This window comes from Anopheles maculipalpis, chromosome 3RL (assembly GCF_943734695.1).
Source record: "Anopheles maculipalpis chromosome 3RL, idAnoMacuDA_375_x, whole genome shotgun sequence".
In the NCBI taxonomy this organism is placed as follows: domain Eukaryota; kingdom Metazoa; phylum Arthropoda; class Insecta; order Diptera; family Culicidae; genus Anopheles; species Anopheles maculipalpis.
This window is the reverse complement of record NC_064872.1, coordinates 53,865,018-53,882,594: the sequence shown is the minus strand read 5'-3', so window position 1 is coordinate 53,882,594 and position 17,577 is coordinate 53,865,018. Positions and strand designations below refer to the sequence as shown.

General features: G+C 43.6%; 2 protein-coding genes across 26 annotated transcripts in view; one reads left to right on the top strand and one right to left on the bottom strand.

Annotated features, from left to right (window-relative positions):
• LOC126562092 (transmembrane protein 161B) overlaps window positions 1-17,577 on the top strand; it is a 496,042-nt gene that overhangs the window by 34,424 nt on the left and 444,041 nt on the right. The gene's annotated exons all lie outside the window — the stretch shown is intronic.
• Window positions 1-17,577, bottom strand: part of LOC126562376 (CUGBP Elav-like family member 4) — a 339,360-nt gene that overhangs the window by 19,116 nt on the left and 302,667 nt on the right. For all 25 annotated transcript variants that reach the window (XM_050218857.1, XM_050218859.1, XM_050218865.1 and 22 more), the window contains one exon: window positions 17,030-17,109. In XM_050218857.1, coding sequence (XP_050074814.1) covers window positions 17,030-17,109 — 80 coding nt within the window. The remainder of the gene's footprint in view (window positions 1-17,029; window positions 17,110-17,577) is intronic.

Genomic DNA, 17,577 nt, shown 5'->3' with positions numbered 1-17,577 from the left:
TTTTAGGGATGTGCAACATTTATGGCTGGCTTCATTGAATGTTGCTTTTTAAAGATGGAATATCAAATCCTGAAGATGATGGAAGGATTTCTTTTCCCTACAAAGCATGATTGGCTCTTTAATTTAATTTATTATTTATTTTTATCTATTTTTCAAACCCAGCTTAACATTAAAAATATTCAATTAAATCCACATATTTCTTAATAAGACCAAGGATAGTAAAATATTTAACGTCGAAAGAATCCTTTTATCAAATAAAACTAGAGAATTTCCTACGTTCATTACCTGAAGCAGAGGATTTTTCAGATGATGCTTTATAAGAGCAACTCTACAAATCGTACTAGCAAATGGACACACTTTTGTTGAAACGTACACAACAATCGACAAGTTATTGGGTGGATTTCGCTTTCCATCATCCATTGTAAATGTTTTGTCCGGAATACTCGTGTGCAATTACAGTTTATTTGTTTGCGTTTACTTTTTCCCTACCTTCAACATCACAATCCGTGTGAGTGTGCCACTTGAAGCGAATGGAAAGCAACAAAAAAAAAAAAAAAAACATACAAAGTTTAGTCCAATCCCTTCACGGAGTAGGACACAACTAGAGTGGATCTAGCAAGAAACCATACAAGCGATAAAATGTTGCAAGCATAGTAATAGCACGCCGCTCCAGTGGAGCTTGTAGTAGTGCTTCATTCTTCGTATCGCACAGAAAGAAATCATCTCTCACCAAACAAGGAAAGAGGAAGGCAAGGTGCACAAGCACATACAGGCCGATTCCATTCCGATGAAGGTGCACTCGATATTTATATGTAGATTTGTTTTTAAACCATAAAATACCCACTCCTAACCGCCTGTCTGCTTTTTGTTACAGTTAGGCCTTTAGTGGTTTGTCGAATAGCGGGGAAACCAAATAAGGAGAACAGTGCAGACGATGGGAGTATTTTTCCATTATTACACAATATGTACGATGAAATGGAACGCCCACAGATGAGTTCCCCTTACACTCGTCCGTTGGTGGATTGGATTGAATCGGTCTGGCCGGCGTTGCTGGCTGCAACCGTGTGATCATAGTCAAGCCCTATCATCGTCAAGAGGTTTGTCCTGGGACTGCTTACACTCGTACGCATCTACCGGTACCTGTCCCTAACCAGTCGAAACTGGATCTATCTTCATTTTGCAACCATAGACTATAATGGAAGGGTTTGAAAGGATTGTCTATCGGTGTATTTCCATTTTTTGTTGTTGCTCTGTACAGATTCTTGAACGGAAAGTACGGAAGAATCATTTTAAAGCTCTGTGAACGCTCACGATGAACACATTGCACGGTGGTGTGTATTGTAAAAGTAACCTTTTGCGAAAGACTAACGGTTCGATGGGGACGCCAGTACTCATTTCTATCGACAGCGTGTAGTCATAAGAGGCTTAAGCTCATCTATCATGCTTTAAATATGGTTTATTGCTTCAAGCAGCAGACTGTCGACAGCCAGTTGTTGCAACCGTAGAGAATTAATCCTGATAGAAGCTTGACTTTGCTTCACTACGTTGGACTATATTTTAGAGATCATATTTTGTTTCAGTTTCTATCATCATAGTACTTGCTTCCATGTCCTTGACATTGGCTAGAGATTGAAAGTCTCTTATCGATATTAAAAAAATATTCCTAAATTAATCGCATTGCTGTGCAGTACGGGGACTGTAAAGAAGAACTGTCCAAAGAGTCTGCACAGAGGCATCAAAATAGTATTTGTATGTTAATTTTTATTCAACTCCTTGTGTTCTCTTGTTGTTTTTATTTTATTTTATAAATGAAAATTAACGTTATACTTTGTTGAATGTCAACCATTCATAGTGCCTGTCAACGATTGGCGCCAACTATGTTGCAGAACGCTGTTAAACGAACGTCGACAAAATGTAAAACTCGTACTGACAAACAGACGCTTGGCGAGAAATATGGGAGTGAAAAAAAGAATATTCATGATTCAATTTGTAAACATCAGCGTAAAAACTGTACGGCCTTCTCTGCTTGGTACAAAGCTGTTGCTCGATATATCGCATTACCAGGAGGATTTCCCGACCAACACATTCCACCGCGCTCGACAACACATTTCATTTCACCTTCCGCTTATCCGAAGGGTTTTGAAAACACTGCCGGACTAGAATGCAAGTTTATCTGCATTTGATGCTACACTTCGCATCGGAATGTTTTTCACCGCTTTTCCCAACGCTCCCCAGCAACGCACTCCGTTCGCCCTTTACTCGCTGGGGAACTTAGAAATAGCCATCTTTATGAGGGCGGAGCTCGTTTCCGCCCTGCCGCGCACCGTCACACCGCTTATCCGGAAGCTTTTTGATGCAGATCGTGCATTGCGAAGGAAATGAGATGCAGTTTCAGTTTCTAATTTGCATAATCGCCCGACAAGCTACCGATCTCCGGTTGCTCAACACCTTATTTTTCCGCCAGCGAGCTGCAGGGCATGGATTGCAAAAAAAAAACGACATGCAGCTCAACCGGTGTCCGACACACTTCGTTCGAATGGACCAAATCTGGATTTTCACTTATAATTTGTTGATTATTTTATGCGATCTTTTGCCGCAAAACTGAAATTTAGCTGCCTCTTGTGGGCCAAAGCAAACCACCTAAATCCGGGATTAGAAGTATCGTTGCACCACCGTTGTGCTGCCTTTTTGCCTTCGATGGTGGCTTGCTGGAAAGCTGTTCTCATTATATTTCCGAAAGATAAAACACAGTTTAGCACATATTATGCGACGACAAGAATATGTTTTTGTCTCGAACATTTTCGTTGCAGATGGATAGAAGCTAGCAATGCGCGGTGTTAGGTAAGGCAGGGCTGGATCGTTTCCTTTTTTGCGAAACGAACAGAAATTAAGTTATCTACCCAATGGCAGAGCACGGCGAACTACAGCTGCTGTGGACACATTCATGGGCACAGCACTACTTCTGCTGCCTCTATTTCGGCAACCGGCATTACCGGTGAGCTGGCGACAAACATACATCCATTTGAACATAAAAGCAATGGTTCCGAAGGGACAATGGGTGGACTTTCCGAGGGAAAATTCGTATGTATGTGGGAAGGCAAAACTTTCTCCAATTCGATTAAGCTGCCAGCGAAACGCTCGGAACGCTGTCTTGCAGCGTGCGTACGAATGAACAGGTTTGAACCGGCCCTGGCCCGGGGGCATACGTTAAGGGGCCCTCCTTTGGACGCTCGGTAATGAATGCATGTCACATAGGATATCTTATAATTAAACTGTTTTTCTTTCGGTGCGCCTTTGGGGGAGGATGTAATGAAGCCATCGCAACCATCGACGCAGAGGGTGAATTTGGAATCCCTCGTTTGGGGTCGGTCGGTCGGGTTGGGTCCTCGGATCCTGCGCTTCCGCCTCATCGGATGCTCCGAAACCCGTCCAAACGATGAGCGCCGGCTGTCTGTCTTGATGTGTCGGGTAGAAGTTTTTAATCTTTTGTCTAAAATCTCCTGCCCTTTCCAGTGCAGCACGCGCGCAGACAACTGCTTCATAAAACTATCTGGCCAATATCCCTTAATTTAGGTAGTTTAGAAACTTGTTCCCCGATTAAAACCCTTTCTTCAGCGTATGGGGTTGAGCGTGTTACACTTGTTTGCCGTCTGGCGGGTGCAGGGCAGTGGACGTTGAAATCATCGAAATCGAACCCCATAGAAAAGCCCTTAAATCCTTTGTCGGTGCACTGTCCCACCTGCCCCGCTGTCCTCCAAAGGGACACGATTTCGGTAAGTTTGTGACAAATTTTATAACTCTCATTTAGTGCGACCAACACACACACATACCAGCAGACCAGCAGTTTCGGGGTTGTTCTCAACACGGAATTTATGGGCACCAAGGATGGGAGAGGTTGAGCACCGGTTTTTGCGCTCGTTTCGGTTTTACAACTTGACTTTCACCCGTTGCGGTCGGTCACATGTACGGTCGAACGATGCCAGTGTGGTAGGATTAAGTGGCATCGTGCTGAGATTTCCGATGTAGCGTCAGTGACCTTTCACTTCTTAAGAAAGCAACACACACGCTCACGGTGGAATTAGTTACATCGGTTCTGGGTGGCGATGAAATGGAAAAAGGGATACGAGTGTTTAAATGTTGGGTGTGTTATCTGAAAGCAGATTGATTTGGAAATCAACCGAATAAACCCATGAATTGTTCATGTTCTGAGGGAAAAACTTTTCAAAAGTGTAACAATTAAAAGATTTAATTCGATCTCGAATGATAGACAAGTTCTAGATTGTGAGCCCTCATTAAATGCTTGAAAACATTCATAAGAAAAATAAATTCTTAAAATTGAACCAGAATACGCACCTAAAAAGACAAATTTATAAGTCCTATAAATTCTTTCTCACGAATGGCACAAAATGTGTGCTTTGTGAAATGCAAGCTCAAAAATTTGTTAGCACAAATTCATAGCAATTTATACGTTTAAGCTTCAACTAATCGCGGTGAAGCGCTCGTCAAACCATTCACAAGAAGGCTCTCCTAGCGTCTTCATCTCTATGAAGAATGGACGCTTGGTCACAGGTTTATGGTGTATGTGTTTTGGCATAAATACAGCTACACGGTAAATATTTATAATCACTTAATCATCGCCATAACACACACACACTTCTGGCCAAACCCAAGCACTTCACCACGAACGGACCTCAACAACCGTAACAACGAACCTCCCACCATTGGGGTTGATGAGTCATCGGCCGGTGAAGCTTTCAACGGTGAAGTCTGCAGCGTCTTGAACAAAGGACGCTTCAATATGGTGCACCATAGGACTTAAGTATCCGCGACCAATGCATACCGATGCCAACCAGTTGATACGGAGCTTATCATCAGAATGAAGCAAACAACAGAAGGTTGAGCGTAAGGCAGTGCAAGTAAAGGGGGAGGAAAAAACGAAAACGTAATCCTTATCGAACGGGTAAATACGGCCACGAATATTGATCGTGCCCTCGCAGTGAGGCCCCACGAGGACTAACTAGTTGATGCAACAACTTGTAGTTATGGTGCCACGACACGCCCAGCTTTGTTGTGGACGCACTCGAAGCTCGCTCGTGCGATATTAGTTTATCATTAAAAGCAATAAGCAACAGGAGGCAAACAATGACGAGTGAGGCAGGGGGATATTTGTTCCTTTGCGAAGCACATTATGAAACCACAACCGTGGAGTGTCTATATGGTGGCGAGTGTATGGGGCTGATTTGAGGGTGAAGCTTAAATTGAATGAATAGTGTTTGTACGGAAACCGCTGAGAGTGTTCAGCTTAAGTTTACATTTTGCTTCTCGTGTATCTGATGCATGTTCCTGTCAGCAGCGGAACGGAGTCGAACTTTCGGTATAATATGAAGAGCAATCTTATTTACCTTCCTCTAACATCGAGCAGAACATGCTCATTAGGTACATGCGCCTACAGGAAGGCGCCAAGAATGAAGATTTTTCCATCCAACCAACTCAACGCGATAGCAAAGCGACTGTTTTCGTATTCAAAAACCATGTACCTTTAATAAAGATTCTTGGAGCATGTTGTACTATGTTCGCGCCCGGCGGCAGTATTGCTACACCCTTTCGCATTCGACAGCAACCGCGGTTCCTGGTGGTTGTAATGCAATATCTGTGCTCCATTCTCTCAGAACTCTTCGTTTTTTTTGTCCTTCATCATCTTTCAAAGGAGATGAAGCATTTGGAAAATCAGCAAAACATGTGAGCTTCATTTTTCGTACTTTGAAGGCGGTTTTGGTGGAAACGTCACTGCGCTGTGGTTCAACGCCTGGAATCGCACCTTTGCGTCCGAGTATCAATTTACCGTTCCGCCTATCCTTGACACCAAGAACAACGCCTACGCAATCCATCGATGATTGATTACACAACGGCACGGTAGCCGAGAGGGGGGAATAGGTGTAGAAAAGAAGTAAGAATGTGTGTGCAATGATAGAAAACTGAGTCAAACCGAGGTGCGTTTTTTCCCCCCACTTTGCTGTAGCTTCCTTCCGGTACGCAACTGTGCCTTGCTTCTCGAAGTGAAAGTTTAAGCAATTCTTTCTCGCTTTTTCTTTCGTCTATGTTTTCTCTCTACTTTTCCAGAATCCTGCCTGGCCACGGGACTCGAATGGGATCGGAAATAATAACCTACAACCTACTCGCCACCCTGCACCGCATACGTGTCTGTCACGGTGGCGACGTGGACGTGATTCTGACGAGAAACCGTCGCGTAACCTGAGAATCGGGAGGAAATTGAGTTATATTTTCCATTAAAGCAACTTTAGGGAACCGACTAAGGTTGGCCGGATTCCAATCAGCTCCAGCCGTCCGGATGCCCTCCGGGGAATTTTCCACCACTGAACCACTGCCTTCGTCCACGCAGTCGACGTTTCGCAAGTCGCAAAACAAGCATAAATCAATATTTTTGATGAAGAAACTTTTCTTATGGCACGCTTAAGGGTATCCTGTGTATGTGTGTGTGTGTGTGTCGTTGTGGGGCGATTTTGTTTCCTTTTTTTTTGTTATTGTTGTTGTTGTAGAGACATTCGGCGAGTAGATTGCGCGCGTTCTCGGTGGCTTTCCACACCGCGGGGCACGGGTCCGCTGTATTAAAGTATCTTTGACAACTCTCTCTCTCCGCTGGGTAGCTTTTGAAGTAACAAACTCCGGTGGGATATTAAGCCGTCAAACGAATGGCCAAATGTGTTCGATACAGACTGAAGTCGTAAAACAATGCATTAACGTTCATTAGTTGCTTCCAGTGAAGAGAATTTCATGTCAAATAAAGTGCTGGATGCGATGTAACGAGGAAAGATAAGTTTAAAAATTGCTAAACCTATGCATTGCAAAACCATGTGAAGTAGGAGGAACATCTATTTTTTAAGGTAAACATTTTATCTCCCTTTCAACTGTGAAAGAAAAGATTTCTTTCCATATTTTTACGACTCAACATCAACAGGGTTAAAACAGCTTGTAATCTCCTCCCTTTTCAAAATGTCCTTTATCATGCTCTGCAATCATCATCATCATCATCATCATCATCATCATCATTAAAATAACCCTAGATTTTTTTGGTCTCTCGCTTATTTGCATTTTACTTCTTTGGGTTAGTTAGTGTGCCGCTAACCGGCTGACCGTCTCGTCTTGCTGACCGGTTTGTCCAATTCATCCATCCATATTCAGCGGTGATCTATTCACCATTAGTGCGCAGAAGTAGATGGCACCGCGAAAACGGTCCGAAGCTTCGAACAACATTTCGGACCGGTTAGCCGGTGCTTTGTTTTCGGGTCCTGACGTTTGTTTGCTTTACGCCTGAAAGGACACCACCTGCATCGGGCGAACCGTAGTAGAGCATTGTAACCGGTGGTTCGGTTCGCGCTGGCCGCGCCTTTTGCTTTAATGATTCAACAAACATAATCTGCATATTTCGTTTCCACATCGCTCTTCATTTGCTCCCCGGTCCCCAGCCACGGCTCCATTAGTGGACGGGTTCATCGGAACGCGTGGAAAAGAAGTGTGGTGAGGTAAAAGGGTGGTTGAAAAATTTTACATTTTCTCCGTCCCATCATACCAGCACAAAAAACCCCCTTCCCCCCCTCCCCTGTCCCTCGAAAAGTGCCAGCTGGTTGGATGGGAAACATTAACAGTGCCACCTTTTGGTACGTTGCATCTTTCGGTCCGTGCGCAGGCAGGTCGTCCTCGTTCACTTGGTAGTTGATTTGCCCATTGGAGCAAACCGTCGGTGAACTCGTCCACGGCTTATTCATCGAACTGGTCTACCGTGTTGCTTTTACACGTTCGTCTGCTGCGTCCGCTCTGCGACCCAGAGTGGCCGGTTTGTTTGTTTTGGTAAAATTGAATAAATCCTAAAATAATATTAATATTTAAATACCGTGCTACGTTCCATGTCCACGCCGTTCGTGATGGAACGGAATGCACCGGCAAGGATGATGACCCGGACACTTTTGCACACCCGAAACACGACCCTTTCGGGTGTGCCGGGAACCGGCCAGAAGGATGCTTTTTGATAGCATAATCTCCAGCTGCGTCCGGCCAGACACGTCCGGTGGATTAGAGGTGCTCGCTAATGTTGCTGGTTTTCAGAACAGAGAGCACCGCAAACAAACAAGAACGTTCGCACGATGGCAACATTCCCTGAAAAGGCCCACTGGAACAAACGAATGAAAGTGGATCGGTTCGACGGAATCGGGCACATCAATGCTGCTCCTGCTGAGGTGTGTCCCACGGGCAGCGATGTTTAACCAAATCGTGTTGGAATGTTCCATTGCTGTTGATTCGAACGGACGGACGAAACAAAGGTGCCAAATTCATTAGACCTTACTGTACCCTGGCGGGAGGTGTTTAATACCTACGCTTTTTACGGTTTCTAACCGATTTCTAATGTGATTTACAACCAACAACCCGTGAGATTCGCCAAAAATTCAAAGGCACGTCAGCAATCAGTAGAATCGTTGGTCTTATTATAGGATTAAGGTGTGAAACGCTGACAGCAAAGATACAACGAAAAACTCTTTAGCTTTAATACGAAGCACACAGATGTGTGGTGCTTCTTTTGGATATGTTGTCCTCAATAAATTTCAATCGATAAAATACTTGAAATTGTTTGCTGCAATGCTAGTCATTAAAATAAAAATTCCGCTTGAAGGACAACACAACTTTAAAATGTTAAAGATGGAGTTCTCACTGTAAACAGTTCCCATATTCATATGAGTGAACGAGACCCTTATCCCTAGGACCGTTTTTTTATTCCATTTATTTAAACAAGGTTTCTACCATCCTCAGCGACTGCAAACTGAAGCTCAAGAAGAAATAAATAAAAAAGAACAACCTTCCGGATATTCACATTTACGGTTCCTTTCATCGAAATTATCACCATTATCATAACGGTGCCATTAACATTTAATTTAATGTTGGTTCCACCGTGCCGGTGTTATCCTCGTGGCCTCCGGGCCTTTTGAAGCGCAATCTCCATATTGTGGTGGTGCTAAATGGCAATATGAGGCAACGATCGAGAGCGAGATTTTAGTCTCGTACCACCATTTCAAGGCAGCGAAGACCATTATGGGGATAAGAAGTGGGAATTCTACAAACCCTCGGCTTCATTCACTCACATCCCAAGCGCGTGATTGTTCCGTAGTCGTAATCGTGTTTCCTCTTCGATTAAAGCTCGCTGCCGAGCGTCATTTCCAAGCTATAAATATTGTTCGCAAGGAGGTGAAAAGAATGTGTGAGTGTTCTTTTTTTTGCATTTCTATGGAATAAAAAGCCACCAACTCTTACATTCAGCAGGGTGCGAAAAATACATATTTCCACGACCATGCGGAACCATTTCACTGGCAGGGCCGCTTAGCCGATGGTGTAAGGGTAGGATTACATTGATGGAACTCTAGTCAGAAAACGATCGGAATCGAACGTTTTCCCGATGCGCTATAAGGAATGAGCTCAAATACTGTAAAGCAAACATTAAATATTGAACTATTAAAGGAATCGCCGCATACCACACGGGCATCGATATGCGTAGGAACTCTGGTTGAAAAGGGACATAAATATTGGAGTGAAAGATTTTTTCGGTGGTACTGCTTAGTGCCTTGAAAGTCAAACATTGGCATGAACAATATTTGGTTCACTAAATGCAGAGCTGACGCTACTGAGCAATGATCGATCTATCAACGCAGGGTTTAGCTCTTGCGAACTTTTGACTTCTTAAACGAATCTGCGGCAAGAGTTGTTTGTTTTCAATTTCGTTCGATTTTACGATTTCATCGTTTCCTTTTTTTTTGGATGGTGTGTTGCCTGCCATTTCAAACGCTTGTTTTGATCTGAAAGGCTCAAACGGCAATCGCAAAACTGCAGCGATGATAGATTTTTGGTGGTTGCCTTCGTTCCTGCTGTGATGGGATGTATTTTGGTGAATGGTTGCCATCAGTTGCTTGATGAACATTGGGGTCTACAATGTATAAAAGTGTAAGCACGGTATCGATACATGTTCCCCTCTTAAAACATGTGATGAGTTTGTGCTGGCAATAAAATTTATTGGTCCATCTAGATGTACTTGGCGAAAGCAAAGGTTCACTCTCTACCCACGGCAAGCTTATCCGGCCATTCTCTGAAACTACTCAGTCCTTTCGATTTTGACAATCCACCCCAGCGCAGAAAGTTTCGATTGGATAAGAATCTATCGTTTTGAGAATAAAAGTATGCTCTGCCCTTTCCAGTGTTTCCGATAAAGTGAACCATCGGAAAAAAAACGAAAAAGAGAAGAGAACAACAACTGAATGCGGTGAACAGAATTTCGGCAAAACTGTTGACAACCAAGTAATACTTTCTTGTCCATTTGCGACAGTGTTCTTTCGCTCGGCAGACTCTTCTACTGGTTGCGTTCTCGCGTCTGCAGAACATTTCGGTCGGATTTCTTGTCAATAAAACCATCAAAAATTATGGCATGGGATATATTAATAAAAGGAAAAAGGCGAGCACGATAAAGAGTAAATTGTATCGATATGTTGCGCAATAAAACATTGGCGCATAAAATGTTGTTGCTTCAAATCAAAATCCGTCCATCGATGGGACTGGTCCAGGATGCTCGGGAAGCCGTCCCGATACGCACACGTTTTATGGCAAATTTCTTGCCGCTTTTTGCCAGCCCAGCAACACGCTTCAGAGATTGGCGGCGAGAGATGCGTGTTTTATGTTTGTGTTTGTGGTGCGTACGCCAAGGGAAGCACTAAAATTGTTGATTGGTTTTTGAATGAGTGCTACGAAGGGTACTGCGAGCAGGCACTAGTTGTTGCTAGTATATGATGAATTTAGAGGAAACAAAATTCATTCGTGAGCTATCCATCAAAATGAGACAGAATACGATAATGATGACAGAATTTTGAAGCTGTGCTGGAGAATCAACAGGGAAAATTGTTTGAAAAACTAAATTGATTTAAAGGGATGATTTACAGCTTTTCTTAAATTTTAATTGGATTCAAATAAATATGAAAATCAAACTTCAATATGAAATAAACTCTGAAGTGCATCATTTGTGGACGGTTTTGCAACAAGCTTATTAATACATAAAGATTAGCTAATCAAACAAAAACATATCTAGTCCCTTTGCTTGAAATATGTTTTGATTAAAAGTCAAAAATCCATTCGTTTTATACTCATACAGGTTCTTGGTAGCTTTAGCACACATTTTCAGGGAGTAATTGAAGCTTTTCCAAATCCGTTACTCCAAGATGACAAAAGCAACGGCAAATTTGAATGCTTCACTGTACAGCTTTCCTACATACAATACTTTCGGGCACAGTCAGCTTGCCAATAAGCATATAATCACCAGAGACTGTTCCACCGCAACACTAAAGAAAAATCCTGTCCTCAATTCTGCAAATCCGACCATTCTTCTTCTATCATACTCGATTCCGTGATGAAGAAGGCCCATAATCTGGCCAACCTGAATGAGGCCGTACATTCAACAACTTTTTCTGAGCTCACTATCGGTACGGAAAGTCGAACCAAATGAAGCCACACCATCATTATCATCATCATCATCGTCGATGATCGTTTCCTGCGCTGCACAAAAATCTACCACCAGGAGAGCCTGGGTTGGGTTTGAAGTGCTGGTGAAGGTTTCGCTCCAGTATCTGCGGGATTGAACGGGTTTATTGTGAGTTTTCATCCCAACCCAACCTCCGATCAACCGGAATTGTGTTCGTGTTCGACTATGCAATCGCTCTTCCTCATTTTGTTAACGTTTTTGCTGTCGGATGTATGGATGTTCCTATTCATAAAATATATAGGCACATATTAAATAGCACGTCTAGCCACGAAGCTAGGGAGTATGGATGGTGTGAGTCACAGATTGAAGAAAAGCGCCTCACTGAAGATTGATGCTCATGAAGATGGTATTTCAATAAGAGAGTGAACCAAGCCCGAGCTGATTTTCGACCATCGTAGCCTGTTGCCTGTTGCCTGAGCGTTACGGAGGATTATCCTCGGCTGTCGGTTGGGTAGCGATTGAAAGATTCACGATGAATAGGTGCCTCTCCATCTTCGAAATCAGGAGGTAAGTACTATATTGAACAGTTCAATAGAGAACAAAGGGGATTACCAGCGTTAGCTTTAGATTTCGGTGTTCGTTCAAATTTCTTGGTTATGTTGTAGAAAGGCTTGAAAAATTTATTCAAATATCCCGATTCATGATAGTTTTTACTTTGATATGATTTTATGTAACAGTTTAACAACAATTTGTTGAATGTAAATCAGTTTTGTCTCTCTACTACTATTCCCTGCACTCTACTATTCATTGGTTATTTTTGTTGTTATAATAAATTATTGTAAAAATATTTCAACACGTTTGATAAGCGTGAATTTTACGAATAAAAATAAAAAATTAAAAAAACAAATTATTTTGTCAATCAAAAACACGTTGAAATGAAAGGTTAGCTAAACGATTCGAGGGAATGTTACCTTTTTTCATGAAAACAAAGCACCTGTACAAATGCACCATTCAATTAAAATGTCACCTGTGTGCATGTCCAATGCCAAAAGCCTAGCATAGAAACACAAAAGGGTTCACCTGCAGAAAACTGTAGTCCACCGGCCCGAGTTGACGTTTAATCCTTGCTGTCTAAGCCCCGATCTCGAATCCGGGACGCAAAGCATGCTCGCGTATTCATAGAACCAGCGGTGTTGCAGGATTTAACAAGTCCAGTTACTGCGGCCAAACAATCGGAAATGACCGTGCAGTGACTAAATAAATATTGTTCCACCACCCCATACATCCACACCAGCGTAGTACCGTTTTCACGTTTTTTCTCACCCCTTTTGGAATCGTCCTGCAATATTCCAGTGCGAGAGGAGTTTTGTCGCCAAACGGCACATGGACGGATGCGTATGTGGAATGCGTTTACAAAGCACACAACTGGCTGACGTTATGCGAATTCACCGGTGGAAGGACACGCAGTTGTGTGCCACGTTTTGAGCACACAACATTTTACCCAAAATAGTTGACACGCACGTTCTGGTGTGCGCTCTCGCACTCGTACCACTTGCGCACGCTGAGTGGCAGAATTTTGTGGAAAAGCTGACATTTCCCCAAACGGGTTGGGGCCATTATTCTAGGTGACAGTCGGCAATTCCAGAACCCGTATGTTGCATAAATGTGGCGCTGCTGAACAGCTACGAAAGCCTACCGAAGGTGGTGGGGGATGTAGTACGGTGCCGGCGAGGAACGTACAAATGGCAAACAGAACCACCGGATGTGACACGGAGTGCATCGTACGCTAAACACACTCGTCCGAACTGTTGCGCTCAAACACTTACGAGCTTGCTGAGCGTTCTCATCGGGTCGGTTGGTACAGCGAAAATTTGTGGAATTTCAAGTTTCAACTTGACACCACATTTCACAAACAGGTCGCACACGTTCAACCAGCTGTAGTTGGCGGCTGCTGGTGTGAATTGGTTTGTCGTCAGCGGTGCTCCAATTCGGTGTGGGAGAATGCGAGAAAGCGTATCACATTTTGTTTCTAGAGTAGCATCAAAGACTAGGCGTCTCCTCTGAGGTTAGGATAGGCTGAGGAGCATCAAAGACCAGGCGTCTCCTTTAAGATCTTTACTTTGTATAATTGGTTTGGGATGCCTTTAATGCTACCTTAATGAAGAAATCTTGCATAACTTAAAGCAGCATCGGTTGGGTTGATTAAGTGATATTTTATTCGCAATTTTCCCTCGTCTCTTTAATGGAGCTGATAGACGATTTTCTTTAATTTGCATGATTAATGAAGGTTGAAGGAAAAATGTACATCTAATACAATCACAACAGACTCACTCTTTAACAAGAAAAGAACCTTAACATAACCACAAATAAGTTAGAAACTACATGAATGGGTGCTCGATTTTCGATGCAAACAAAACTATTGTTTCGATTGCAGTCACCGAATTATTAGATTTTCAGCTTGCACGAAAGAGAAAAAAATTTCCAATGCGTTGACTTAAAAAAAATACAAAACTCCAAACCAAATCATGCACAAAAACACACTCCTTTCGATGGTCGTTCTTGCCACCTAATTGGTTATATATGATGGTGCCGAAAACCAATGATGTCAACAACGGTGTCCCAATACGATTCCCCAGCGGAAATGTGGGCACGAAAAGTGTTCTCTTATTCCGATTCAACCGACATCCGTTTGCTGGACGAGCGCCGTTGTGCCTTATGCCCGCTGACAAAAGTAGCACCATAAAAATAGCTCTTGGATCCTTTTTGTCCCTGCTGTGTGTGTTTCGGGTGGGGATGCGCGCAAAAAAAAAAAATAGGTAGGATATCCGTATTTTCGGCTCGTAACTAGCACCTTTGCACCGTTGCCAACTGTGACATACGTGTATTTGCTGGAAAGAATCCAACACGTTTTTCGGCATGTGGTTGTTGTTGTTGTGTATGCTGTGTTTTTTTCCTTTTCGCTTCACTTTGGAGCAGCAACAGAAGAGGGGTTCAGTTGACTCGTTTGCCTCCAATTGCAATGGATCCGAAGAAGCTTCAGATCGGCTAACGGTGTGGAAAAAAATCGGAAAAAACAAATCCTTCTCACACACTTACCCCACACCACCTTCCGATGCGGCGGTGTGGGATAGAGCAAACAGTGTGCAAATAAAAACAGCGATCCACAGCGAAAGAAAATGCCAAACGCCTGGCGAATGTGATGCGCCACATATGTGTGTGTGTGTGTGTGTGTGTGTGTGTGTGTGTGTGTATGTGTGGATACGATGGAAGCATCTTTCAGCTGTGTTATTGCTAGAAGATGGAAGGAACCGTCGAAGAAGCGACGCATGCATTGAGAGCCGCTGGATACTCCCGTTGATGGTAGAGCGGTCGTGTTTTTGCCTCTTCGGTTCGCACAGAGCAAAAGCACCGTCAGCAGCTCGATAAAAAGGAATCCAATAAAGGAACGAATCTCGAAACGAGATGCTCATTGGACGATGGATGAACAATTGCTGTCTTGGCAGGGAGCGCAAAGTGTGGTAATGGCTCGGGATGAACAGGCGGACCTGAATCGGGTGAACCTTCAACGGTCTCGGTTTCCATTTGGCCGTGGCCTGGCATGGGGCACGGCCGGTCGGTGTGGAATCCGAATCGGGAAATTTTCGGGCGGAATATGGAATAAAATGAATAAAAGCGAATAAACAAAAGAATAATAAAAGTAAATTGAGTGCTACATGTGCATCATGGGTTTTTTCTTCGGTTCTCCCTTCCACGTAGCGAGAACTCGCTGCTCTGTCGCAGCGGGGGTCGTATCGCATCGTGGATGGTGTCTGTTGGTTTCTTCGCCAGCCGCCAAGTATGCTTTGTTGACGATAGCGCTAGCATTCAATCGAAGCACTGGGTGAAGGCGGAGGAGCAGGGGAAACAATATCCTCGGAACCGGAGTCGGATGATCCTGCAAACGACATCCCGGTACTGTCCATGTTTGGGGTTTGTTTCACCAGGACAATAAAACAGCACGCGAGCACGACGATCCTTGGTGCGGATTTGAAGACGAAAAGCAAAATAAAGGAACTGCTTCCCCACAACTTTTCGGTTCGGATGGAGGAAAAAAATCCAGCAAGAACGCACCTAATGTCCTTACTTGTCAGAGGATGAACTGAGCGTCGCAAATGGTGCCCGAAGCAAGGGCGATGATGATGATGCAACGAAAAAAGAACACCAGCGGCAAGAGCCAGCCAGGAATGAAACAATCCTTCCAACACCGAGGCAGAGAGCAGAAAAAAAAAGCATCGGTCCGATTATTGAGACAACCATCAGGCACACCTGGTGCTTTATGTTGCGAGCATGTGACGGAACAAATTCCTTGTGTGTTGAATATGAGGGAATTTTTTCTTTTGTAAAGAGAATCCGTTTGTCTATTTGCTACGGTTTTGTCACCTGCCGCAAGCGGACAAAAATTAAGCAAACACAACTTGGTATATTTGAATGGGAATAAAGCAAACATTTTGTTGTGCAAATTGCATTAGTTTGATCGCATTGCAAAGACGTAAGGGACTGTTTATTTTTAGGTTAGGAAAGAAGAAGCCAGTGTTTATATTTGCTGTAGTGTACCAACTTGCGTGTATAAATTAACTTTAAGCTTACCACATCTAAAGAGGAAAAGAGTAAGCGATTAAAATGTCTTTCCATAATGGCATATTGCAACATTTGGTAAAGACCAAGTCACATAAACATCAGCCTTTTACTGCCAATCGAAAAATGTTAAAAATGGTAATAGCAAATGTAAAACATACCACCACCAAACTGTTGTAAACGGGCCACCAAAACCCAATAAGCTACGTCTACCAAAAAGGGTTCTCAACCATGATCGTCACGCGACAAGTAACAAATTAACAACAATGTTTGACATTTTCATAAACTTCACGCTCCACCGGGAGAGGAGTTAATTTCGTTTAATTATTCATGAAAATAGAGTATGCTTTTCCCCCATTTTTCATGTCCGAATGGAGTGCAAAAAAGTAAACCTCCAACCATGTCAGAGGCACCCGGGGTTTTGGTTTCGAAACCCGACTCGGGGGGTTATTGAGTAAAAATTCATGTTGCATCAATATAAAACAAACACACTCGAACAAAAGGTAACGAATAAAAATAGGCAAACCCGTTTTCACGCGGCGCTTGTTTATAGTTTGTCGCTTTCGAAGCGATCCACCGAACGATACTGCCCGCGCCAGGATACGCGGTGGGCCCTTTGGCAAATTAAATTAAGTGACACGCAATCACTTTCCCCTGTGCTGCCGGAGAGGGTCGCAACACTCTCACCACGGTCTGCCTCAGGTGCAGATTGGGCGGTTTGGGTTTGGGTACGGCGAGTGGTGTCGCGAGTTTTGTTTAGCTCCGCTTCGATGATGTTTTACCCGGGGGCAAACACGGGGATGCAGCGAAAGGCACGAGCGTGAAACGGGTTAAAATGGTTTCCAGCCGTTCGTGAAAAGTGGAAAATAAGTTACAAAGCGTCGTACTTACCGGCATAGTTTGACTACCGTGAAGTGATGTTATAGCAGCTTGAGCTTCTTGATGCGAGGTAAATTTAACAAAGGCGCAACCTGCAAAGAAACGATGGAAGGAATAAATATCAACACATGAAACACGAGTATCGGACGGCGATTAAAAGAAACGATAAGGGACGGGTGTTTCGAGATTGTTTATCTTGCCTTAGCGCATACAACGCGGTACCTCTTCTGCGACCATCAAAGTCAATGTAGTAAAACTAACGAACTTCTGCAACGAGTGTGATAAACGGTGGGACCGGGACACCGAGGTCAAACCATCGTACAAACGATACAAAGCAGAGCAGTACACCAAACACTGTCACCAATCAATGAACCGTCACCGAGAGCATGCTTCCACACGTCGTAGCAGGATTCAGTGTCGGTCAAGGATAATCCGCCGTGCTGGGAGCGTGAACGGCCGGGTGATGCGCATCAGAAATCGATAAACAATTATATCAAATGGACAACGGCTATCCAGCATGGTGTGGCGTGTCCCATGCCAGCCAGTGTGTCGTTTCTGTC